This window comes from Coloeus monedula (genome assembly GCF_965178545.1).
Source record: "Coloeus monedula genome assembly, chromosome: 2".
Lineage (NCBI taxonomy): Eukaryota > Metazoa > Chordata > Aves > Passeriformes > Corvidae > Coloeus > Coloeus monedula.
In genome coordinates, this window is record NC_138782.1 from 8,231,506 (window position 1) to 8,257,464 (window position 25,959).

Consider the following 25,959-nt stretch of genomic DNA (forward strand, 5'->3'; position numbering starts at 1 on the left):
TACATGTCTATATCGACAAGATGCTGGACCTGCACTAAAAGAAAATATTGCTGGATAGTATGTTAGGGTTGAAAGATTTATGAACTGACCATGACGCTGCCAAGGAAAGTGGAACTCATTCTCTCTCTTCTGGCATATAAACAAAATAATCTTTACTACTGTTTGTCACAAGAAGAAATTTATATATTTGCTATATACAGAAATTTATTATATCTGTTCCTCTGTACAACAATTTGCAGGATTTAACTACAAACACAATTACTAGAAACATCTGTTGAAGAAAATACCTCTGAGATACTTAAGATTCACAGTTTTGGGGACAGTCTTAAAATTCAACTCAATCATCACTTGTCACTTCATCAGGTTCCAAAGTGCTATGACATGCAGATAGGTCAGCTACCCATTCTCCTGAAAGCAAGAAGAACCTTGCTGAAGAAAGCTTATCTGGGACCTAGCAAAGGAAATGAGATTAACAACACCTCAGTCCTTTCCCATAACTCACATACATTTCAGATGATCTGAAAATAAACTTGAACTAAGTGAAGTAAGGCTGAAATCAGGAATTATTTTGACAGCTGACTTGGTATTCTGACCCACGAGGAAGAGATAAAATGAATAGGTACGTGTTCTCCCCTGCTCTGCCACATATTCCTGATTTTTAAGGCAAAAAAAAATACAAACCCACTATTCCATGTGTTCTAATTTTCTACAGAATAACTGTAGGAGCTTCTGAAGATTAATACAGATCAAAGTAGAGCTGGGAGCTCTGCAGGGAAAAGGTTTAAAATAGAAAAGTTTGTGGAAGGTCTGTGGATTGTAGCGTGGAGCTAAATCCTGACTACAGCAGAAGCAATCCACTGTGACACAGAGACCTGGAGGGAAAGGAAAAAGCATTAACGGTTGATTGATTCATGTGAAGGAATGACTATAAGAAACATCACCAAAACTGTCAAACTGCACATACTCGTTCAACTGCTCCTTCATGCTAAGATCTTGTAGAGGCTTACATGGGTTTTACCGATGAAGAGAGAATACTTGGAAAAGAAATCCATCGACATATTCAGAACAGAAGCTACCTTTTTACTTTAAACATCTTCACTAACCATTACCTAGCCTAGTAAAACCCATGTGCTGAAAATTACTGGTGAGTAGAAGAGTCCTCGGGGAAGTTTCATGTGCACTTACTCATCTCAGCATCTCCCTGGCTCAGGGCTTTCACTAGCCCCAAGAAAATCAAAGTTCAACAGGCAAAAGGAGGTATTCCATCCACAAATGGTGTGGTATATTTTAAAATGAAAATTTAATTAGCACAAACAAAGCTAAGACTTCCCATCTTAATAAAAACCTTTTCAAAAGAGAGCACAGTTCAAAAATGGTCCTTCACACTGTGAGGAAGGTCACTCCTCCACCTCACAACAGCTAACAAAGCATCTGGCAGTACATTCAGTAAAGGAGGCTGCCAGCTCTGTTTCTGATGCCATATACATCAGTTATGCTCCATGTCCACACACACTGAGAACACATTTCCAATTAGACTTTAGATCTTGCTTTGAAAAAACACTGGCTGCGTACCAGACGAAACAAAATTAATATGCTTTTTCCTGTGCAGAAAATCAACTGAGAAAACCACTAGAATGGAGAGGAAGCAGACAGGAGTTTGGAGAAGCAACACCTTGGAAATGGCAGAGTGGGAAGAATCAGAACACAGAGAGCCTGAAAGGAAGCAAGCCTTTGTCATGAGTATGTGCAAAATACTTTAATTATGCTTTCATGCTTTCATTATTTCAGGTAAATATTTCAAGGTTGGTTTTTTTTCTATAGCCGACACTTGCATGTCAATAAAGGGCTTTCCTATAACCAATATGCATTTAATCCTCATCTCTGGAACTCTTCAAATTGAACTGACATTGGCTCTGGAACTGCTCACCCCAAGAGTCTGGTCACTAGCCTCCTCTATACAACCAATCCACTTGGAAAATACTTGTCTTTATAGTGTCCTATACTGTGCATTCTTATCACCACCTCTCTTAACAGTATGGAGGCCAGTTATGTAACAGAAGGAGAACCAAAAATTGCACTTAGTGGAACAAAAACATTAAAGAAGAGCAACTGATAAGCACTTACCTTTATTTCAAACTCATAGTGTTCATCCTTTCCCTGCCCACACAGGACATACCGTGGAATACTAATTTTAATTGGGTCCTTTAGGTTGTCTGGATTTGCTCCCAGTGAACGACAGACCATCCGCTTTCATGTACATACCAAATAGGGAGAACAAAGGAAAACCAAAATCACTACATAAGGAAAAAAAGAAAAGAACTTCACTGAAAATGAGAAAGTGTTCTTGGCCAGAGAAGCAGGAAAAGAGGAGGCAGAAAGTACTTCTAAAATGAAGGAGTTCTTTGAAAAAAAAGTGGATCTTGTTTTATAAGCAAGCCCTAACATTTTTTTATGCATACAAAAGTTAAGGTGAAGTGTATTAAAAAACATTCCTTTATTTGAAAAGGCATTTTCAGCTTAGATATCAAAAACAAGGGAAAGCAGAAGACTTTTTATTACCTCCCTTTAAAAAAAATAAGTGTATTAATCAAGCTTTCATAGTTAACTCTAATTTTTATACGTCTCTTTCTTTTATAACAAACGTTCACAATATCATGCAAAGCTGCAGGGGTCTAGGAAATTCAGAAAGCTCTTACACTTTAAAAATTCAAACTCATTTTATAATTAAATAAGCAATCCACTGTCAAAACAGTTTCCTACTATTTTTTTCAATCATATCTGAGTCTTAGAAAACTCAACTATGAAAAATTTGCAGAGTCTGGACAAAATAATATAAAAAGTTATTTGCAATGAGGGCCCATTCATCTGACAGCCAGATGGAATCTGTAACTCTGAAATTATGTAAAAAATAAAATATTTTTGCAACTGAAAAGATTAATGCTTTGCAGCCACTATGTCCAAAAGTAGCATAAGCATTTAGAGTGAAAAAGTACAGAAACTGCCTTTAAGGAATTTCTCTACTTGCTCCATTGAACATACTTGGTCTGAAAACCTTAATGAACTGGCACTTAAAAAAATAACAGCAGCATAACAAATATAAGTCAACAACAAAAAAGATTGAAGAACTATCACTTCTAAGTTATGACTATGTTATATATTTGTATTTAGCACTGCTATCCGTCACTTGAGCTGTAACTGTATTCTCAACATTCATCTTCTTTGTAGCAACTCCTGATGATTTCCAGGACATATAAGACTGTGTAGGAGTTGGAGAAGAATTTGAAACTCATGCATAAACACCTCTGCCTGTTACAGAGAGCCTTTTGACATCATCATTGCTCTCAAGAAGAGGAGGATGTTATTTCATTGCCAGTCAATTATAAATGACAATGGAATTTCCCTTAACATTAGCATTAAAAAGAGTGAAAAAGAAAAACCAAAGAAAGCAAATTTTTGTTCCACTGACTTTATCTAGAGTATATTTAACACAAACTTTTTTTTTTTTTTTAAGAAACCATAAAAAAGTTTATGTTTAAATGGAAAAATATTTTGAGCGATCTTTGTTTCCACAACAAATATTGTCTCCTGTCCATTTTGGTCTTCTGTTATTACTCCCCACATTACTGGATTTTCAGCTAAAACTCATTTCTGGAGCATTGAAATGTAAGCTGTTCTTTCCTTGGGGGAAAAGAGGAGTTCAGTGCCCTGAAAACAACATCATCTGCTTTAAAACAGCAATAAAACCATAAAGCCACTCATGAAGCCACCTCTGTCAACATGTAATTTATTGGCAGTCATTTTCAGAGAACTATTACAAACACCTAATAGAGAGGAAAACAATGTCAAACACAAAGTGTTGTGGAAAACGCGCCCTAATACATGAAATAATGCTTTGATAGTCATAAACAATGATTTATATGTTTACTTTAAATAGTAAAAATAGTAGAAATATTAGAATAAAATATACTGCTATGAAGTTCCTTTTCATAAAAGTGCAGCGTATTCATTGAGTTAGATTTTTAAAAAAGCACAGAAAAGGAAAACCGTTATTGGGAAACACAAGATGCACAAACATTTAACTTTGGAGTATAATCAGAAAAGAAACTGGTTGCAGAGATTGTTTTCCTTTAACAGCCTTGATCAAGACAGCCCTCTCAGACAGTGCCACTCAATGCTGACTTTGGGCAAGGCCCAGAAGAAATGCCTTAATGATGTCAATGAGGGAGCCACTCCTGAGCAGGACTGACATGAGGATATTACTCTGTCTACTCATTTGTGTACACATTCTTTGTTAAAAAACCCGCACAACACCTCAAAATAACGTGACACATCTTGCTCATTTTTGGCTTCCTTAAGGAAGTAGAAATGTAACAATAAAAACCCCCATAATTCTCTATCCAAACAAGTGTTCATCCCTCCAGACATAACTTCCCTACCCAATGCAAGCTATTTCTTTTTAAATCCCATGTGAGCTACATTATTGTGTCCTAACATATGGTAAAAACAAATGGGAAATGTTCTTATACTAGCAGAGAGACTGAAGTCTAACTCTGATTAGTATATTTCACCTCTGCTGGCAATATGCTTACAGAATTTAGAATTTCAGATTAGATACCACCGGGTTTTCTGCCAAGAATCATCTTCCTCAAACAAGGCATATGGCATATTCAAGCAACAGGATTCAAAAGATATTCAGTTCCCCTTACAAGTGAAGAAACAAAAGAGAGGAGACAACACCTTATTGATTTTTTGAACATCTGACATGGGTAACAGGTAAAATACTCCTAAGCTAGAAGAAAGCCTTGACTAATGGAAATCTTCTACTAATGTCCAACAGCTACATTTTTTCTTGGGATGTAGTAACAAAAAGACTGTAAGAGATGCAATCTCACGGCATCAACAACCCCATCAGTAAGCAAGCAAAGGACGATGAAAGTAAGGCCAAGCACATTACATGGACAGAACTCTAGAGTTAAACTCACTCCATCAGTCAGGCAGTGTCCCCAGTTGTCAACTACCTAGTTAGAGGATGAGAAACATGCACACAGATGATAGACCCCAAAACATCTGTCTTGCCACAGTAGCATGACCAAAGATTGAAATGCTATTTAAAGCACAACTCCTTTTGCACTTGTGACAAATTTTGATAAGAAAGTGCAATAAATCTTAAATGTAAAACTCTGAAGCAGAAGAGAATTGTCAATGCTAATATTCCCAAAATTGCATGTATAAAAGCTGTAAACATATGTAGTATTAAGAGCATACAATGAAAATAAAATTTTAAAAATCTGCAGATGTTTTGAAATATTGAGATAAGGGAATGAAGTAAATCAGAAGCATGAAAACAAAGATAATCAAAAAGATTAAGGAAAAGATAATTGAGGAGGAATAGAGAAGACATTAATGAAGATAGATAGTATCTTCAGAAAACACAGCCAAAATGGAAATCAGAAGACAGAGCTGTAATTACAGTTTTCATCCACCTACCATGTAACAGAGAAACATTTAATTTCCTCACTTTCCTAAGGAATTGTATGTACAGCATATCAGAGATGCACAAAATACAAGCGCTCAAGTAATAATTATTATTGCTTAGATGTGTGTACACGGTCTGTGGTACTCCCTTAGAGCTCAAATGTCCCTTTTCTTTACTGATTGAAAAAAGGGGAGGGGGGAAGGGGTTTATCAATATTTATTAGTCTTTTATTTTGAATGTATCTCAACTTATTTGGATTTCAACACTTAGTCAAATGCATAATTAGCCAAATGGCTTCTTCACTTGAACTGAATGTTAATTTCCAGATTTCTGAAGGGATATGCAAACTGCTTTGAAGAATTGATGGGATGACTGTCAGCTGAGTATTTTTTTCTTTTTCACAGTATTTAGAAAAACCAATTCCTAAATCAGGTCCAACCTTGCTCCTTCTAGAAAACACAAGCTTAGTTTTTGTGCAATTCTCTTTGTCTGGCAAAACTGCACAACGGATACCATTCAAACTATACAACCAAAGGCTGTCAAATTGTGATCGCTGGCATGAAGCATCCAAAATGTTAGGTGCAAAAAAAGACATTATTTTCCTTTAAGAGGCCTATATGAGTAGTTGTAAGAACAAGACTCCTATACACAGTCTGCTTAGCACAGTCTACTTTCACTGATGTATACAGCAGTACAAGAATGTCACCTAATGAAGGTTTAATACTTCCCATATTTTAATGGAGTAGGTAAACCAGATCAGCTAACTCAGTTTGAAATTTACAGGACAATCACACTCCATTTGAAAAAACTAATTCATTCATATCTGATGAGATATATTGATGAAATCTGCATCAAACTGTCTTTCAAGAGCTGGTGAGTTAAATAAACATCATCATTCACTGTAATAATCAAACTTCTCATTATGTCACTGCAAATTCTTTGAGTGAAGTGTTTGTTATAGGTAAATACTGTGAGTAAACCATCTTCAGCAGAACACAGAAGTCGAATATTCGGTCCAGCAAAGCCAACTTGAATCTCCTTTATAGTGCCGACAGGAACCTCATGAAACACTGCCAAGGAACTCTGGCGGGTGCCTTGTTCGGCTGACAAAACAACAACGTACAGAATGGAACTGAACAAAAGCAAGCAAGCAGGTTCTGGGTCTGGTTTTCTGCAACTGCCAACAGCGAGCCAACAGATACCTTTCAACTCCTCCATCCTACCAGAAATTTGAGGTAAAGCACACATGAAAAATTCCAGTACTTCTTCCGGAGAATAGACCTGAAGTTTCAAAAAGACATCAGGAAAATGCCTGATGTCAGATGTTCAAATAATAAATAAGTTCTGTCTTAACACAAAACCGTTTTCTAGCTCTGTTCTTCCAACGCCATGCAAATTCTTCAGGGGGCTTTCTCACAAAGGCATCAGAGATCTCCATGCTTATACACACTGTGACAGCCTCTTGCACAGGGGATTCAGTCATTTTCAGTATGAGCTTTGGCACCATCAGTAGGGTGGGATATGTCTTGATTCATACCTGACTTGAGGAACACATTTACTTGCAAGTGTCTTATAAATGCCAGGTTTTTTAATGATACTGCTTGAGCACATCTCTCACTTCTGTCACACGAACTTCCCAACTCCTTAATTTGTTTAGAAACCACTGCACTGCTGAGCAGCTGACTATTGGTATATTTGTAAAAGCAGGAAAGCTTACTGAAAAGATATCCCAAACTGGAAGCATGTTCTCATCTGACATCAAAACAAGAAGCTATTGACTTAAAAGAAACCAAATCAGAGGCACTGTGTGTTGGAAGATGAGAATTACTATACTGGTCTTCAACTATCGGGTGCACTGTGTTTAATGGGCTGTTCATTGTAAGTTTTTGTTTCAGAATGCACATTAGACTGAGAAAAGAGAAGACATGATATGCTAAAGCTGGTTTGCTCATTAGCACCCATTAAGGATCCTGCAGGAGACAGCTGTTTCAAGTGGAAACAATCAGATTCAGTTCTTGAGCTGTCACAATCTGGAGAAGTAATTATTTTATCATCAAAATGATTGAAATTTTCAACCTTGCGGAGTGAATACGCCATGCTATTGAAGTCAGAACTATGTAAAGAAGTAGATAAAACTTTCTGATACGGAACATTCTTACTCTTGAAAGTATTAGTACTTTTAGAGTGAATTAAACTACTTTTAATGTCACAATGACAAGCAAAGCTCTCCTGTTCTGAGTTACTCCTTTCATTCTGAAATGCCTTCTCTGATGTACATGGGGAGAAGAATCTTCCAGAACTGGAAAATAAATTCACCATCTCCGTATATGCCTTCTGTCTCTTATGGTCTCTTAGTCCTGCATTTTCTCCACACAACTCAGAAGCACAATTGCCATCTTTAGACAGAAATGGAAAGCCATAGTGTGGCTGCCACTTTTGACTTTTCTGTTAAAAACTCCAAAAGAAGAAGATAAAAATGTCTTTGTAAAATCTTCCAACCTGAACATTTCTTAAACTGAGGATTGATTTTGATTAGATTTATATAACCATTCAAAATCAGTACAATCTGTCAAAATGAGAGAGAGAAATCCCAACAGAAGTGATTGAGATCTGGTTAAGGAATACTTGATCTTTTCAACCCACCCCTGCTTTTTCGTTGCACAGTATCCATTTCACTTGGTTTATATTTGCTTTACTCAAAAACCCCAGGAAAGTCAACAGGCAATGCAGAAACTTGTAAGCCCTTTATATTTTACCCACACATGCACAAAAAAGTAATCCCATACTAGTCAAGAGAGCGCAAAAAGTACAACACAGCTTAAAAATGACAGTGTAGAAGTCAAAAAAAGTCAAAATTTGAGGTGTTGCAGCCCTCCTATTGTTACAGTTTAAATCCATGAAGCTATTTAGGATTTACTCACCAAGACAATAATTGTGTTTCAAGCAACAGTTAGACAACTATATATGGTGGGAGGGGTCTAAGCCTCAGTTTAAAAATACATAAATACATGTACAAATCCTTCAGGACATACACAACTTGCCTGGTTCTTCTTGCTAACTTATAGACACCCTTACAGCAGTTCATTGTTAGTCAAAAATGTTATGTGTATTCTGAATTCAGACAATCTCTCCTCATTAAATGCTTTTCTCCTCTAAAAATAATGAAAGGGATACTGTTCCAAATTAAGAATCATGGCAAAACAATGAAGAAAGATCAACCCTAACACCACATCTTTCAAACAAGGGAAAGCTAGGTCCAATCTGAAACAAAATCACTTTGATTCCAGCTGGTAAGATGCACTGCCATCTCTGTTAGCCATTAATCTTGCTGTGAATTCAAAATTCTAATTATGCAGCTAAACATTAAGAAGTGTAATTACAGGGCATGCCATAATTTAAGACAACCATTTCATTCTGACAAATTATGACCTACCTCATATTTCAACTTGCGTTGAATAGTGCTGTTATTACGCCTCTCATTATCCTAAGCACAAAAAAGGTACAGGAGGTTATTAAAAAGTGCCTTTCTTGTATAAGGCAATTAAAAGTATTCAGAGGAAGAGACATTCTTTATAATAGATGAAAATAACAATCAATATTTATTAAACCACTGGCTTAGAAGTCAATCAACCCATTCTTTCGATCAATTAGGTCATCAGTTGTTGAATAGGCACTTGTTTGCAAGTATGATATTCCATCCAGAAGAACATTAATTTTCATCAACTTAATTTTTCTGATGTAAAATGAAGATTATATTTTATGTGCAAACTTCTTTATTGCCATTTACACACTCCTTCCTCCCAAAAAAACCCCCCAGAATACAACATTAAAATGCCACTGGAAATAAAAATATTGTTAAAATTTAAAAACTGATATCATACCTCATTTACTGTTTCTATTTTTTGGTGAATTAAAAGCAAGTAAACACAGAAAAACATGAAAATTACTGAACAACAAAACCAAATCAGTGGTTAGACATGGTCCATTGAAGGTCAGGATCTCCCACCCATTTCTGCTCACCTTGAAACTTTCTGTAGACCAGGATGCACTAACATCATTATCCTCAGCTTTAGGATGAATATTCTGGAGCCTCCTCTGCACTTCTTCTTCAATAAAGGCATTTATCCTTTAAGATACAGAAAAGTGTGTGTGCATGTATGGGAAAAAAGTGTATTTTTACATAAAAATCAAGATAGACTGACTAAAAGGCTCTTTGAAATGCTTTTAACCCTAAGTAATGCACAGCTCTCAACTGGCAGGCTTAATGTTAGACCAGCTGTATCCCTCCTTAAGGAAGGAACACTGACTTTTGAGCAAGTGTTCATCTAACAGGCAAAGGTTAACAATTTGTTATCCATTAGACAAATTACTTGCTATGAGTGCAGCTCTACACACAAGAGGCAGTGAGGGTACGAGTGACGAAGATGGTAAGAAGGCTGGGGTTGCATCTTCCGTAACTTAACAGTTTGCTTTCATTGCTGCTGCGATATGAGCAACCCCAAAGGTTTCATCTTCAAACAGAAGGGATGTTCCAAGAGCTGATACTAACAACTGCCATGTGTAAGTATAACAAGGGCAGAGATTAAGGATTTTAGTGATGTAAGGCAGCTGCCCTATTAAAAAAGGTTTAAGACAATTTAATTTACTTTGTTGCCTTAAGCGTGTATGAAGCAAAACCATATAGACAAGTAACTGTGAAGTCAAAAATGATTTAAATACCTTTCAGCCTACAGTTTCCTAACCCTGTACTCTAAAACAAACTGGTGCAACAGATGAGGCTATTGGTTATTTACAGTAGAATACAACGCATAAATTTTATTTCCAGACCAGTCTTTCAGTACAATCACACTATTTAAATCAAATCCAACCCTGGCAGAATGGTCTTTCAAAATATTTCTTTTCTAAAGCTATTGTTTGCATTCCATTTCAGGAATGCAAGGTACCTACCTATCATCAACCAGTGGTGGCTGTGGCTTTGTTGGGCTGGTAGGGGAAGTGCTATGGGAGAGTCTCTCATCTAATACTCCATGGTTTCCTTTCTGAGCTCCATCACCCTCGTATATTTTTTGCTTCAGCTGCTGAATTTCCAGGTCCAGGCTATAAAGAGATCTTAACATGTAATTTGCTTTGGTTTAGAGTTGATTTGCATAGTTCTGATGGGAAGTAATGTGCCTACACTAGCATACATGTACATAAGATTGTAGGTACTGATATTTATGAAGGTTTAAAATCACAATTGTTCTTTAAGCATATTTAGACAGGAAAATAGAAACAGCTCAAAACCACATTCCAACAGTAGTATTAAGTTGAATAAAACAACTTCAATAACTTCCATCGCAGGAGGTATCTAAATCTGTACATTAAATATTAACTCCTAAGACCTAACCTATCTATTAGAATCACTTGAATAAATTCTCATTTTTACAGAACTCTACCAATGACCTCAGGTATTATCTTTGCATGTGAAATAAATGAAGAAACAAACGGAAAAAAAAAATTAAAAAGTCAAAATACAGCACTAATACAAAAAAACCTCAAAGACAACATAAAACACTGATGTGGCAAAACTTCTCTATAAGAAAATCATTAAATTGTGTACTACACAAATACATTTTCCAGTTGTTCCATCTGTATGTATGTTTTTGAAAATTCACTTACAAAATAAAACATCTAGTACTTATTGTATATATACAGATAAGAAATCATCTTTTGAAACCTCCTTGCTTTCTTTAACAAATAAATTTAATTCCACCCAGATTTATGCACAGAATACAATATGTAAAATTGGGTACTGTGTTTCTGACTAAAAATATCTGAAGCATTTTGTATGAAATAAGAAGCACTTATTGCAATATTCATCACTTACTCAAATTAAATTATATTATAACAAAGTAATCTGCAGAACACCCTCTTCACTTGTAATGTAGCTGAGATTAGATTAGTAACACAGTAATAATCTTCCCCGTTTTCATTACAATTTTTGTCTCTAAAAGTATTTATTTTTCTAGAGGCTACTTAGAAATCAAATAATAAAAGAAAATAAGTTCTTGCAAAAACAGGAGAAACTATGCAAAGCTGGGATTCTACAAGTTCTGCTACAATTGTGCATATCTAAACTGAAGTGCAATTCTATATTCCATCCTGGGGGTTAAATGAGAAAATTAGAGAGATGATGAATGTTGAAGCTTTTTAGGCTGACTTGTTACTTCAGTTTTAGAGTACTTTTGCAGCACTGCCAGAAGCAATCTATTTCTTTTGATTAGCAGCAAAACAATCTTGTGTCCTGAGGGTAAGTGAATGAAAGATGGCTGATGCATACAGGAAAGTGTTTGCATCCATGGAAAATCAATTTAACCACAAAAATCAGATTTACATTAAAGGAATAAAGCTTAGTTTGTAAACATCCTACTATGAGAAGATATCACTTTTATAGCTATGAACTTAGTCAGCCTTGTGATGCATCCACCAATAAGTACACTGAACTGTGCCTTGCCACTTGCCTCAAAGATGGCTCTAAAGTTGCTTTATGTTCATTCTAGTGCCCCAAAACTCTGCCAGTAAAGCCAAAATGTGTGAGTACATATCCCAGTTTAAGTCAACTTCAAATTATCATTCTGGGAGCCATCCCTGTTGTCTTGGGGTGATTCCTAATGATATTGAAGCACATAATTATCTGAGGCCAAAAATTGTTACTGTATCTTTAAGATCCTGAAGCCGCAGATCTTATGTGTCTAGTGGGAGCGGGGCGCGCAGGCATTTTAAAAAGCTCCCCGCCCAGGTTTTTGCACGGCTTTTTACAGCATGGTATTTGCGTCGCGGGCTGCTTGGTCTTTGCTTAGGCAAAGACTTTTCTTTCCAATTTGGTTTGTTTTTTTTTCCTCGGATCAGAGAAACTGCAGTAGCAATGTTTGAGCCGCCTTGAGGGTGAATTCTGCAGCTGCTTGTCCGAAAACCGGGGGCATCATGCCGGCAGAAGTGGAGAGGAGCTGCCCCGCTACAGCCCCAGCCGCTGCTAACCACGCCGAGCCTGGGAGAGGACACATTGAGTGGCTTCAGTCCAACTGCTTCGACTGCAATGCCCGCTCTGCTGTGCCTTGCCGTGGGGAAGCTCTTCATCTGCTGATGGAACTGCTCCCTGAGGCTCCTGCCTTCACGAGACAGATCTGACACCATCTTGTCTTGCAAAGCCCGAAGCCGTCCCACCAGGCCCGTATCGGGAACGGGTATTTTCTGGTATTTCGGGTCTCTGTTTCGGTGGGAGGGTGAGGTCTAGCAATTCGATATCTAGCAGTTATTTACTTCTTTTTTTTCCCCTGACTATTGGCATTCTTTTTCTTAATAAACCACTGTTTTTTTCACGTTCATCTATTAATATTCATTTCTTATTGGTGGAAAGGGACTGTTGGAACCCTTAAAGGAGATAACTCATACCAGAGCATTCCCCTTTAAATTATCTCAAACCAAGACACCTGTAGGTGAAATAATTTTTAGCTTCCATATGATTCAAACAAATAAAAACATACTATCTAGTTATGATGGACTTACACTTGCATAGCACTTCAAATGAATATTGCATTTAAACATTTTCAGAGAGTTAACACTGATCTGAACCAGAGCACATAATCACATAATGGGATCTAGATAAACAGTAAGAAACATATATAATTCATAGGCTTACTATTGATACACACGACTCCTTTAAGCACAGGACTCCTTTAACATATGAAACATAGAACTCCTTAAACATAAGTGCTTTAGTATAAAGTATAGATTAATAAAAGCTGGGTGTTGGCTGCTATGCTCTACCGCAATTGCTTTTGCAAGACAAGAAGCCTAGCCCTGGAAGGGGCTATGATGATAACTGAATAGGAGATGCTATGCCTAACGCTAACTGCTCTTAAAAACAAACCCAAGTAGACTAGGGTGATAAGGAAATGGAATGCGAGCTAATGGGTTTGGCTAGCTGCTTGTCTGCAGAACAAGGGCCTAATCCCTACAGGCTAAGCGGTAAGGAGGAAGACGCATGCTAACTGCTGTTTTAATGACAAATAGAAGAGCTGTCACAAAAGGGTAGAAAAATGCAATAGGAGAATAGGAATATAATCAATACACAATTATAAATGAAGTATAACTAATATAGCAACGAAGTGTGTAATAGTAGAATTAAGTGTGTATTAGCAAAATAGATGTGATCAATTTATTAAGAATAGAGTGCCGTGTTTGTAACCCTAAAATAAGGAAACCGCAATTCATTTAATACCCCTTAGGACTGTAACTTTAGATAAATGACCAAAAACAAGGGTGGATGACGAACATGTAAACGTATAATGACAAACTTGTAAACTTATAAAAAACCTCTGTAAGATGACCACGGGAGACACGCACATGGAGGTGTTAACCCCTGTGTGCTCCCAGCCTGGCCAATAAAGGTGTGCTTTACTTTACAGTACCTTGCTGTGGAGTAGATTTCTTTGAATCACTATGGCATCATACATTTTGAAATGTAAATTCAAACACAAGAGCAATACATAGCCTGAAACGTTTAAGATATTCTCATGTATCTTTAGATCTTTCTCCTGCCTCCACATTCACAAAAACATTCTGAATTGAATTATTCAGGCCCATGGGCTATTCACTGAAAGACCTCAAAGTTTTATTTAGCCTGTGCACGAGGAGTTTAAAGTAAACAAGAAAAAAAATAAGGAGAAAAAAAAGAGAAGAGAAAAAAAAAAAGAGATCTCTTTTTGCTTCCTTCGTATCTTCTCCAAACCTCAGTCTTCTGGCTGACAACGTATTTTTTCACTTACCACACAACCCAGCAATCTTGAGGGCTAACTAAGCTGTCTATTTTTGTGGAACTTCCAGTCATTTATAGCTCACTTTTGTTGACTAAAGTGAGATGCTTAGTGTAGAAAATGAGATTTTATGCTCACAACAATTATGGAAAATAATGGCAATATACACTACAAAATGATGAATCAGTATTGAAAATACTTAACTAAAGCCAAACAATGTAGCTATAAATGTTGAAAAAGTGACCTCTACACACTGTATATAAAGCAAATCTTCTGATAATGGTTTAAAAGGAACGGAATACAGAAGAGCTCTTCAATTTGGCTACAGGCAAGTTTCCTCTTTTAGGTGGTTTTCCCACATCTGTTTGAAGGGCTTATGAAAAAATATTCAGATAAATTAGCAAAGCATTAAAAAAATAATGACAAATGCTACCTCAAGAAAAAAAATACTTCATTTTTTCACTGACATTCACAGGTTTTAAAGCTCCACTAGTAGCAAATCAGGTAACACATTTAAAACTGGCAATGCTGTGCTTTTTCTATACTGCAGGGATTGAATACATTTATCTTAGTGAATTTTTGCTTAGGTTAAAAAAACCCCAAAATATTTTTTCCTCTTCTTCCACAGAGAAAGATCCTTTCCTGACCTGACTGACTTTTCTCTGAGCCTCCCATACTTAGGCTAAATGTTATGCTACAAGATACTGGGAGTATAACTAATGACATTGCTTCTGTGCCTAAAAGGGATTGTCACTACATTGGGCAGTATTAAAGACTCTGTATATTTTCCAATAAGCTTAAAAAGCATCATCAAATTTTACACGGATATATGGCTAGCTAATTTTTATTTAGCCCTGAAAGCGGGCTATTAAAAATTAAACATCTACCCCCATTTACTTTTAACACCAGAAGTGTTCAGTTCATCACCAGTTGAGAGAGACAGTTGGCAGGTTTACTGTAACAGTCTCCAAATCTTGAACAAACATCTAACTTGTCACTAATAAAAAAAAAAATGTTATACAGAAATAATTTAAGAGAAAAAAGTTGTTAGATGGTACATTTGCTCTAAGGGCAGAACATAAGGATATCTGAGCTTTCTGCATAGGTAAAAGAATTTAAGTACTGTAATGACTAATGCATATAATATCCCACTGAGGATGGGATAAGTATTCAAACACACCAGAACTTAATAAGTGAGCAAGAATCATTTAAAAAGCAGTAGAGTTTCAATTCTGGATAAACTACTTGAAATTCATTAAGAAACTCAAGTACCAGGACACTGAACAAACTGCGCTCTCATCATCCAAGGTATAAAATTATTCCCCTTTTGTGGACAGGTTCTGATAAATGGAAGATACCACAGCACTCACCGTTCTCGGTCTTGTTCAAGAGCTTTCTGCTCAGCTTCCAGACTCGCCTGCAGCCCTGCCTGTTCGCCGCTGCTGTTGTTCAAGGTGGCAAGCTTCTGTTTCTGCTCTTCAATTTCAAAGTCTATGGTGGAACGACGCTGCAAAGCAGAATGCCTCTTTTCTAACTTAGCAACAGCTTGCTCCAGTGCCTCTCTCTGCTGCTTTTCCCTTGATTCAAGGATTTCTTTTTCCTTTTTCCGAACCTTTCCTTCCTGCCTAGCTACATTGGCTGTGAATTCAAAGGTTTCTTGAAGCTGCTGCAGCTGATTTGTGCTAGCCCTATACTGGGCAAGCTGCTCTTCTTTTTCTTCTATTTCTTTCTCTATTTGATAGAGTGTATTATCTAACCCTAACAAGCCCCTATCAAGGACTTCAGAAGCTCTTTGTTTTTCCTCCAGCAGAGCTGGCAAATGATTACTCTTCAGGTACTCAAGCTGGCGTACTTTAGATTGGAGCCTGTATTCCGCTGGCTTTATCTTGTCAACTTCTTCAGCCTTGAGTATGGCATCCATAAAGTTTTCATCATCTCTCTTGAGATATAAATGTTCTTCATGTGCAAATTTTAAGTGCTCCAAAGCTCTTTTTTCATCTGCTACTTCCTTTTCTAGGTGATCCATTTGTTGAATTAAATCTTTTTCCAAAATAGCCAACTGTTCCAGCTGTTTCCTTTTAAACTCTACAAAATCATATTGTGCTTTTTCTAACTCTTCATGGTTTTCATCACCTTCAGATCGGGCTTCCTTTACTTTTAAAAGAGATTCTCTGAGCTCTTCAAGATCTCTTCTCTCTTCTTCTACTCTTTGCACATCCCCTCTCTTCAGGAGCTCTATCATGACCTGCTTCTCTCGAAGCTGTTCCTCTAGGTGAGCCACCAGCATCACCTGTTCTCTTTCCTGTTCTTCAAGCCTCTTTTTTTCTGATTCCAGCTTAAGATACTGCTCATCTTTTTCCTTTTTCAGTTTTTCAAGTTCATGAAAAATCTGCATTTTCTCTGCTTTTTCATTATGATTAAGTTCTTGTAGTCGCTGCAACTCCTCTTTGACCCGGGCAAAAATTTCTTCCTGCTGCTTTTTCTTTTGAAGCTCTATCTCCTGTTGTTCCCGTAATCTTTCTTCTTCAAACTTTTCTTTTTCAGCCAGCAAATCCTTTAACCTGCTTTCAATGTGAACACTTCTCCGTTTCAGACTCTCTTCCTGTTTTCGTATTTGCAGCTGAACTATTTCTGTCTCTTTGCGCTGTGACTCTACTTCTTGCTGCATTCTTACAAGTTCTGCTTTGTCAGATTTTTGTTTTTCTTCCATCTCTTCTATTTGTTTCCTACAGTAAAATATTTACACGAAGTTAAAAAGGTTTGGATAAGGATTTCTGAGTATATATAACCATTTCTTTTTTTAATACTTTTGTTTTGCTACAGGTTAAGATCCTTCATCACTTAGAAATGACTCAATGCATGAGACAAATCAAAACGAAATTCATATGGTCTCTGTCAGTATAAAAAGCTGTGGATATACAAAGTCATAGGAAGACATGTTATATAGCACTTACGTTATTAAAAAATTAGACTGTATTAGTTCTGTCAAATCCAATAAAAATATTGATAGAACATATCCATGCACACAGCACAGAGTAAATATGTATTTTTTTTTTACATACCTACATTTTCATGCACAAAAACTTGTATAGAAGGACTTGATTAGCAATTTGCCTCACCAAATTTAAGCCAACAGATGAATTAAAGTAATATTTTCACTTTAGGTAACTCCAACTGAATTACTGATCAACAGGATTATAAAATTTAAGATAAATTATTATGTCCTGTGTAATCTCTCTTACTTGAGGGTCACCATTATCCCCATAATACAAACAGAGACAACCTGCAAGTCGACTGGTTATTTTGAGAGAAGTCAGATGAATTAAAGTACAAGTAGATTAACTTCTGCACAACCTGAATTCAAATTCCACCAAAATAACAAAAAAAGGGTAAATATCAGTGATCCTATTTGCATTAGTTGCTGAATAGTATCTTTCAGTGCTTCAGAGCTTTAGGATTTTTCCGAGTTTACTTCACTTAGTCCAACTACATAAAGAGCTATATCAAAATGGACCACACCATCTCAAGCTGAGAAGGCAGAAAGGTTTTCAGCTTGTGAATCTAATCAGTGCTGAGATCTGCAACAAGGCACAGCTATTCACTTCCACAATCTTAGCAGGTATGCTGAGCCAAAACAATCAGCTCAGTTTGCCAGCTGATAACAATGCTTTCTTTTGTATTTCAAGCCAACTTCCACATAACGTTCTGAAAAGCATGATTAGTATGCCCATTCCACACCACAGCTTGATATAAGAGAAGCAGAGCGTAACACGAGTTGTTCCTATCACGATTCAATCCAAAGACAAACAAACCATAAAAAAGAGATATGAATAAAGAATGTAATTTGCCATCTTTTAAGGTAAAACCATGAAAGTTAAGAGCAAGGGTAATATATTATATCTCTACAATCTATCCTCCTAACACCTTTGTATTTCTTTGCTAAATATCAGTCAGCTCCAATTCAGCTATTCAGGGATCGTCTGCTTGCTGAATAACACTGTGATTCCAAATTCATTGTTTAAATCAGTCTATAACTTGTATATATAGACACACATAAATACCACAGAGGACAATGTTACCTTTTACTTTCTAGTTTTTCAAGCTCTTCTCGTTGCTGTCTCTCAAATTCTAGCCTGATTTAAAAAAAAAAATAAAGAATACAGTAAAAAGGTTGTTTTCTGAGTATCACAAAAATAGGAAGACATGATGCAAGTTACTGTCTGGTTAGATGATAACAATGATACAAATGAAGTTTTGTAAGACTACTTCTACAAGAACAGAAAATAGTTCTTTCATTAAGGTTACAAATTAGGTATCATGCTGACATGAGTATAAATAGAAAAATAAATTAATTTCTGGGGAAAAGGTATTTTAAAAGGAAAGTTAAGCAAGACACATAGATGATTAGCATAGCCTCTGCGAGTTAACTACATGCAGACATGGCAATCAGTACATAAAAATTTAACTTCTCTACCTTAGACAGATCGGTCCTTTTACAGGGAAAAGACTGCCATGGGAGGCAGGGGGAAACAGAGCGATCAATTGAGAAAGGAATTGATAGAAAAAGCATATTAGCAGTACAGAATACTTTAAAATCAACAGCGCTTTGTTTTATTGGAGATTAAATTGGTTAGATTCATAGAACATTTATCATACTAAATCTCAGAAGTAGAATTCAAATAATTATTCTTTCTAAACACATTTTTCAAATGCCAATGACAAACGCCAAAAATTATTCTCTTCATCCTATGGCTTATTAACTTAGCCACTTCTGAGAAGGGAAAGGGCTACAAAACTACAGTAGTGTGTGCTAACAGTTCTGCCATTTCCTTCCAAGAAAAAGAAAAAAACCCAAACATTCCTACGATGTAATCAGCGGGGTTGAAAAACCCCGAAGTGCAACACTGAAGCACAGAACACAATTCAAACCCATTCATTTAAAATATTTTGAGATTTTAATGTATTTAGTTTGACAAGGTTCTGAATAAGAACGGGAGAGCATTTTATGTCATTTTTCAATATCAGCTTTTATTACAGTTGTACACAAGTACTTTTCTTATTTTAATTTCATTTGATTTATCTTTTCTTTAAGGAACTTTTTAATAACAAATATTAAAAAGGCAAAAAGAACCTATATATGGATTAAATTACTCAACCAAATACATACATATTCAGTTATTTCAGGCTTGTTACAGCTTAAGGATATGCAGGTTAGTGAAACAGTCCATAAATACTGAAAAAAAATGCAAGACTGCACCACAGGTTAACTTCAAATTTTTGATACATTGCAGTTTAAGACATCATGACCACAATTATATAGATAGGTTTCTAAAAATAAGGCATTTTTAATATCTCTTTTCAAAAAGTCATAGAAATGCATACAACAAAAAGAAATTGTCCTTGGAAATATGCAAATAGTACACCAATAATCTAACTAAATAATCTAATTTATAAAGCTACTATAACGAACTTTGATTCCTCCATATTCAAGAAGCATCTTTCTAATGGCTGCAATAAGGGAGAATGACTACTTTCACAAATTCTGTATTTCACTTTTCCCTATTTCTTAAAAATTTATTAAAAAAAAGTCTTCTACAATCCCTAAGCGATTAGCCTATGCAGATTTTTATACCCAGCTCCAGGCATTCAGAGCTTCTTATGCAACTGTCTCACCAAGAGTCCAGTCACATCTGCATTAAACTGCACTTTACAGCACAAGGATAGATGATGACAACTTAGTATTTTTAGTTTGATCACAATTGCTGCAGCAGTAATGCTGCAGAAATCCACAAAGTGGATGCAAAATCCACAGAGTGCTGAAAGGGAACAAGCAGCAATCTTGGGGGCCTTCAGAAAGCAAAAACTTAATTCAGTTTAACTTAATTCAGGTTAACAGGTGCTTTGGGATTTCCTTCCCCCTTTTTTTTATTGAAGCTATACCTCAAAATCTCTCCCTTTAGCTATGATCTGCTATCTGGAATTCATAGCTTTTAGCTATCACTTCTTACCTAGGGCTTGGCTGACAAAATGCCATAATTATTTCGGTCCCAAAAAATACAGGCCCTGGGGAATACAGCTCTGGCTTGTGGAAATGCAGGTTTCCTTTGGGCACTATCTGACACAGAGCATCTTTACTTAGACAGCTAGCAAAGAACAATTTGACTGTATTCCCATGCTTGGTTAAGCCACAATGAAGTAAAATGTTAGATCAGCTAACAAAACATGCAAAACCCAGAGCAAAACCTTTTGGTGTTTCGATTGTCCTATAAAACACATGATTCGGCAGATATATTTTATGTAAGCATAAAAATGGTAACTAACTTTTGATTGAGATCTAACACAAAGAAAATGGACCATCACAGCAATCAGTCTGGTATAAAAACAGATTGGTGATTAAAAATTCTCTGATTTTCTCTTTGAGGAATTGTCCCTAATACCTTCAACAGTGGCGTTATGACAATCAGTTTTACCTTACACTGAAATGAAGCTGGAGGTGCCCAAGAAGTTGTTCAGGAAAAAGGAATTAATTGTGAAAAAACTGGTTTTCTTCACTGAAAATGGCTCTTTCCCAAAGCAAAATACAGATCATCATTACGACTCCAGTCAAAAGCCTCCAAACATAACACCAAGGTGTTTTAAAAACGTGTATTTAATGCATTTTAGACCATTAAATACTCCTATGAAGACAAGAGTTATTGCTACCTGGAAGTGCCTAAGATGGTCTGTGCTCCAGTGAAGGCCCTCAAACAATGAGATTATTTATTCACAGTGTCTCCATTCACTAAGGCGCTCACTCTGCAGCCTTTCTTCTGCAGGGATAAGAATGATGCCAGTCTTCCTTAGCTGGCTGCCTATTTTCTTAATATATTTAGGAACTCACCACTTTTGAGACCTCTGGACAATTTGCTTCAAACTCATTGTGGGCTCAAAGTTATTTCGGAACAGGAGAGAATCTGGGGAGGCAGGACAGGCCTGACTGGAGTAACCTTGTTTCTTTAAAAAGCTACTACAAAAAAAAATCTCAGCATCACAAAAGAAAAAAACTAAAACCACAGGCTATAACAGGTCACTGTCAGTTTTATAAAGCACAGGTGCAAGACTGATGTTTTCTGGTTTAGTTTATCCTAATAAAAATCTTTTTCACATAACCTCTATTCCCTTTATTAATGTGAGCACTATTGTGAATAGAAAAAAGCATATTAGCTTGAAATTAAAAAGAAACACACAGATATTAAAGACTAGAATCTACTCTTTCTTCTTTTGTAGATCTCCCACAAAGGAACTTAATCTGATCAGTGCTGAATTAAATAGACAGCGTTTTCCTGCAAAATGTGTCATATCTAGTGATATGCGCAGTGTAGATAAGCTGCAGAGAAAGGAAGTCAGTTCTACTAGCACGGTACTACAGTAGCTTAATTTACACAGCACAAAAGTACAATCTGATACTACATCTGTTAGGAAAGACTGAGTACTGGCAGGACTACAGAGATGTTACAACGCCATTCAGTATGCCAATTCATGAGATTAATTAAAAAAAAAAAAACAACAGAAAACTAAACCCCCCATACTAAACCCATGACCAAGGTTTCTCATCAATAATTTTACAGTTACAATACCATGTAGCTAAGAAAAGGTCCACAAAGGAAATCTTCAGCATAAATCTACATGCAAAATTCCATTTTATCCAAAGCTTATTATCTGAAGTAGTGTTCCATGACACTAGATTAAAGACAAAGACTGGGAAGAAGTAGAACGAAGAATTTTGCACATTAAGTCAAAATTTTATGCAACGAGATTGTTTCCCACATACGGGAAATCAACAGCCAAACAAAAAAGTGCACACAAGAAAAGACCATCCATCTGAAAACACTTTTAAGGATAATGCTGGTTTTCACATGGAAAAGATACAGATACAGTAAGCAAGATCCATTATGTTGCTTTCACAACAACTGAAGGTAATACCCCACAGGCTCTTCTGCCATTGATTGCTACAGATGCTAGATCTGACCAGAACCTTTACTGCAACCTACAAAAATTGCAAATTTAGCTACATCCTTAGGTTATCAATACTGAAACTGGAAGAAAAAGTAGACTCGAAAAGGCTAAATTAATAACAGGCAGAATGCTAGTCAGCCACAAAAATTGCACAGAAAGAAACCCAAAGGGCCAGATACTGACTCTTGGCCTGCACTGGTGGTGGGCAGTATAACGTCATGTAGTGAGAAACTGATACTCCAGTCTATTGAAGAAAAGGGTCATCGCATTGCTCCTGATAAAACAAACAAACAAACAAACAAAAAATCCCCAACAAACTAGATTTAGTGTAGGATATTCTTTTCCATTCAGCACTTTTCCAGAATTCAATATGCTCCACCCCACTTCTTGGGTACAATTACCCTGCCTTTGATACTCAGAGATACAATTTATTGAATGTTTCATTCAGGCTGAACATAGTCACCACTAAGAAGAATAACCACTGTAGCACAGCATTTGCTTGGCAGCACTTTTAGCTGGAAGTAGAGAGTTCAGAGTCTGCTTTATTCAAAACATATTTTCTTTAACTTGCATTTATCCCAGCCCCCCTGTAACCCTTAAAATAACCTTCTGAACAGTTATCTCTCTGTGACAACCTCACCACACGATCAGAAAAATCCCAGTTCTGTTACAAAGAGGAGATGCTAAAAAAACAGCGCTAGCATCAACATAAATAAAGTTAAAATTGTCAGGGTACCCCAGACTAAGCTGAAAAGCGCTGTTGCCTCATTGCTGTCCATAAGGATGTATCAATTATGGAAGATGCTTTCTTCTACTGATTTGTAGGGCTCAGGTAAATGGCAGTGCAACCTTCAGAGCCTGCTTTTGCAGCAGTATAAAAGCAGATAGAAAAGTAACATTTGAGGTTTGGAGTTTTTTGCAGGGTTGGGGTTTTTTTGAAGGGGTTGTTTTTTAGGGGGAAGAGGACACAAAGGTGTTTGTTTTTTTTAATCACTGATCTATTAGGACAACACTCATTTCCACACTGCATGAACCATGTGTATTCTTAGGTATAGTATCAGTTACATGAAATGTGTCCTGGGCTGCATCCAAAGCAGTATGAGTAGCGATCCAGAGAGGTGGTTCTGCCCCAAGGCTCTGCTTGGGTGAGAGCCCACCTGGAGTGCTGTGTCCAGGTCTGGGGACCCAGCACAGGAAGGCATGGAACTGTTGAAGCAAGTCCAGTCAAGGGCCACAAACATGCTCAGAGGGCTGGGCACCTCTCCTAGGCAAATAGGCTGAGAGCTGTGGTTGTTCAGCCTGGAGAAGGCTCCAGGGAGAGCTCGCTTCACCCTTTCAGTACTTGAATGGGGATGGGGACAAATTTGGCAGCAGAGCTGCTGAAATAGGACAAGGGGTAAAGGTTTTACACTGAAACAAGGTAGATTCAGAATAGATTTAAAGAAGAAATTTTTTACAATGAGGGTGGCACAAAGTGCCCAGAGAGGTGGTAGATTCCTGTGGGATATACCCAGCCACTGCCCTGGAGGGATGTCTGCTGAGATAAGAGAGTTCGCAATCGCCCAGCAGGACTCCCTGGAAAAGACTTTTGAGTCACGGTGAGGAAAAGTAGACCCACAATCCTTTGGGAGACCCTATGCAGATCTTTCTGTAACCCATTGGTCTATCCCAGACCCTCTGTAATCCATTGGTCCCCTTGCTGATCCCCTGTATCCCTATAAAAGACCAGTTCGCCTCTGTAGAGGAGAGAGCTCGTCCCTGGCCTTCCCTTCGCCGGAGGGAACCCACAATAAAGCTACCTTCGTGCGGAACCAGCCATATGGGTCTTCTCGTCTCTCTCTCCGGTCTGGCTTGGCCTGGAGGCTGCCCTGCAGAGCTGAGCCGAAATCACGAGCTGATAATCACTAAAGAGCTGATAGCTTCTGCAAGGGCTCCTCTGCCAGCAGCTGAGAGGAAGACACCGGACCTCGGGCAGGCGATTCCTTTCGGGACCGTCTCCCCGGACTGGTCATCTCTTCCTGGGTCGCAGCCACGGACCCCACCACCAGCTGTAATAGATGCCCTGTGCCTGGAAAGATTCAAGGTCAGGGTGGATGGGGTTCTGAGCAACCTGGTCTAGTTGAAGAAGGGGAGGTTGGAACTAGGTGATTTTTAAAGGTCCCTTCCAACCCAAATGATTCTATGATTCAGAAGCTTCCTCACTTATTAAAACATATGCCCATTACAGTGATTACAGAACAACTTCAGATAGGTTTTACTGCTCACAAACAAGTGACCTGGCATTCCTTATGCATTATGAGCCTTAAGCATAAACCTTTCTTGTGTTCACAAATTAAGCAGGAAAAAAATATCTATTACTCACAAATATTAACTGAATGCAGACTAATGGGAGAATATCAATATATTAACCCTCTGCTTATAGTTTATAGTTTAATAAAACACAGGCATGAAGTGTTCAGGAATATTATGAGTATTTCCCCTAATCTTATTCTCAATTTCAAGAGCAAGAGTACTCTCACAATCACACACAAGAAAGGTAAAGTCACAAGAAGTGTTAGATGGGAAAAATGACAGTGTTTCAAAAAATTGCTGCATACAATGACAATCTAATAATATTATCCATACTGTTTGATTTCCAGGAAAGCAAGACAAGATGCAAACTGATAAGGAAAAAAAATAGTAGATGACCTTGCAATCTACTCCATCAGAGACAATCAAGTAACTCTCCAGACTCCCTCTCTCTTTTTTTTTTTTTTTCTTTTTAAATAAGTTCTGCAGGAAAAATCCTTTCGGTAAGGCATGGATTTGGCATTACCTGAAGACAGTATGACTGCTTGGGCTGGGAAGTCATTTTTAAGCACTGGCCTTGTCCATGCCATCACATTTTGCTGTAAATCTGAGAGAGTAGTGAGGCAATGCTGAAACAATCTGTCCTACTCTATGCTGACTGCAAAGTTAAGGTCAGTACTATCCAGTATAATGCAATTATTCATAACAATATTATAGCAGAATAACATTCTCAGTCAGGGAAAAGCCCAGAATAGCTCACCAATAACCAGAGGTAACAACAGCCAGGAACTTTTCCCCAGCTCACAGAAAACATAATACTACCAACTGTCACTGAAAGTTTTTAGATTCAACTAGTTGAAAAGCTGAAGAAACAGGAAAGTATACTTATACTATGCTTTTTTTATCTTATCATCTCCATCTAAAAATACAATGTAATTTATTAGCCACCAGTTCACAATCTTTAGATCTCTGTAAGTAGCTCAGTAGCAAAAGAGTAACAGTCACATTTGAAGCAGTGTTATTGAACACAATCCCTATATTTCAGGCATCGTTTAACTAAAAGTTATTATTACCTCTCTAATCTTCCTAAATTCTAATGGATAAAGAGCAACCCCACAGTAAAATTTGGGAATAAAGCTGCACTATCCAAGGCTATAATGCAATTTACAGGCAACTTTTCAAAAGTACATAGGTGGTTAAAGTGCCTCATCTCATACTCAAAACACAGGCCATAGCTATGGAAAAAAAATCAGAACAAAACACCACAAACTCTCGGTAAGTCACTTAAGGAACAGTGGAAAAATCACTAAAAACAGCTTCTTTACCATAAGCATTCTATGTCATTGTAACTGCATAATAAAACTTTTTTCCATATCCTAACTTGTCCACCTACTCAGAGGTACT

General features: G+C 37.1%; 1 protein-coding gene and 1 pseudogene across 7 annotated transcripts in view; both read right to left on the reverse strand.

Moving 5' to 3' along the window:
- Window positions 1-25,959, reverse strand: part of LOC309584915 (kinesin-like protein KIF16B) — a 171,854-nt gene that overhangs the window by 53,200 nt on the left and 92,695 nt on the right. Inside the window, exons 18-24 of one of the 6 annotated variants that reach the window (XM_082301247.1) lie at window positions 18,746-18,778; window positions 18,351-18,404; window positions 15,642-16,997; window positions 10,424-10,573; window positions 9,497-9,602; window positions 8,910-8,960; window positions 2,125-2,247 (exon numbers count right to left, since the gene is read on the reverse strand). In XM_082301247.1, coding sequence (XP_082157373.1) covers window positions 2,125-2,247; window positions 8,910-8,960; window positions 9,497-9,602; window positions 10,424-10,573; window positions 15,642-16,997; window positions 18,351-18,404; window positions 18,746-18,778 — 1,873 coding nt within the window. Of the gene's footprint in view, window positions 1-2,124; window positions 2,320-8,909; window positions 8,961-9,496; window positions 9,603-10,423; window positions 10,586-15,641; window positions 16,998-18,350; window positions 18,405-18,745; window positions 18,779-25,959 lie in introns of those variants that run through there. The other 5 variants (XM_082301246.1, XM_082301251.1, XM_082301249.1 and 2 more) reach the window with 5 other exon arrangements.
- On the reverse strand, window positions 5,736-6,694 carry LOC309570351 (annotated as a pseudogene). Its single transcript has one exon. The product of its transcript is annotated as an uncharacterized misc_RNA (transcript).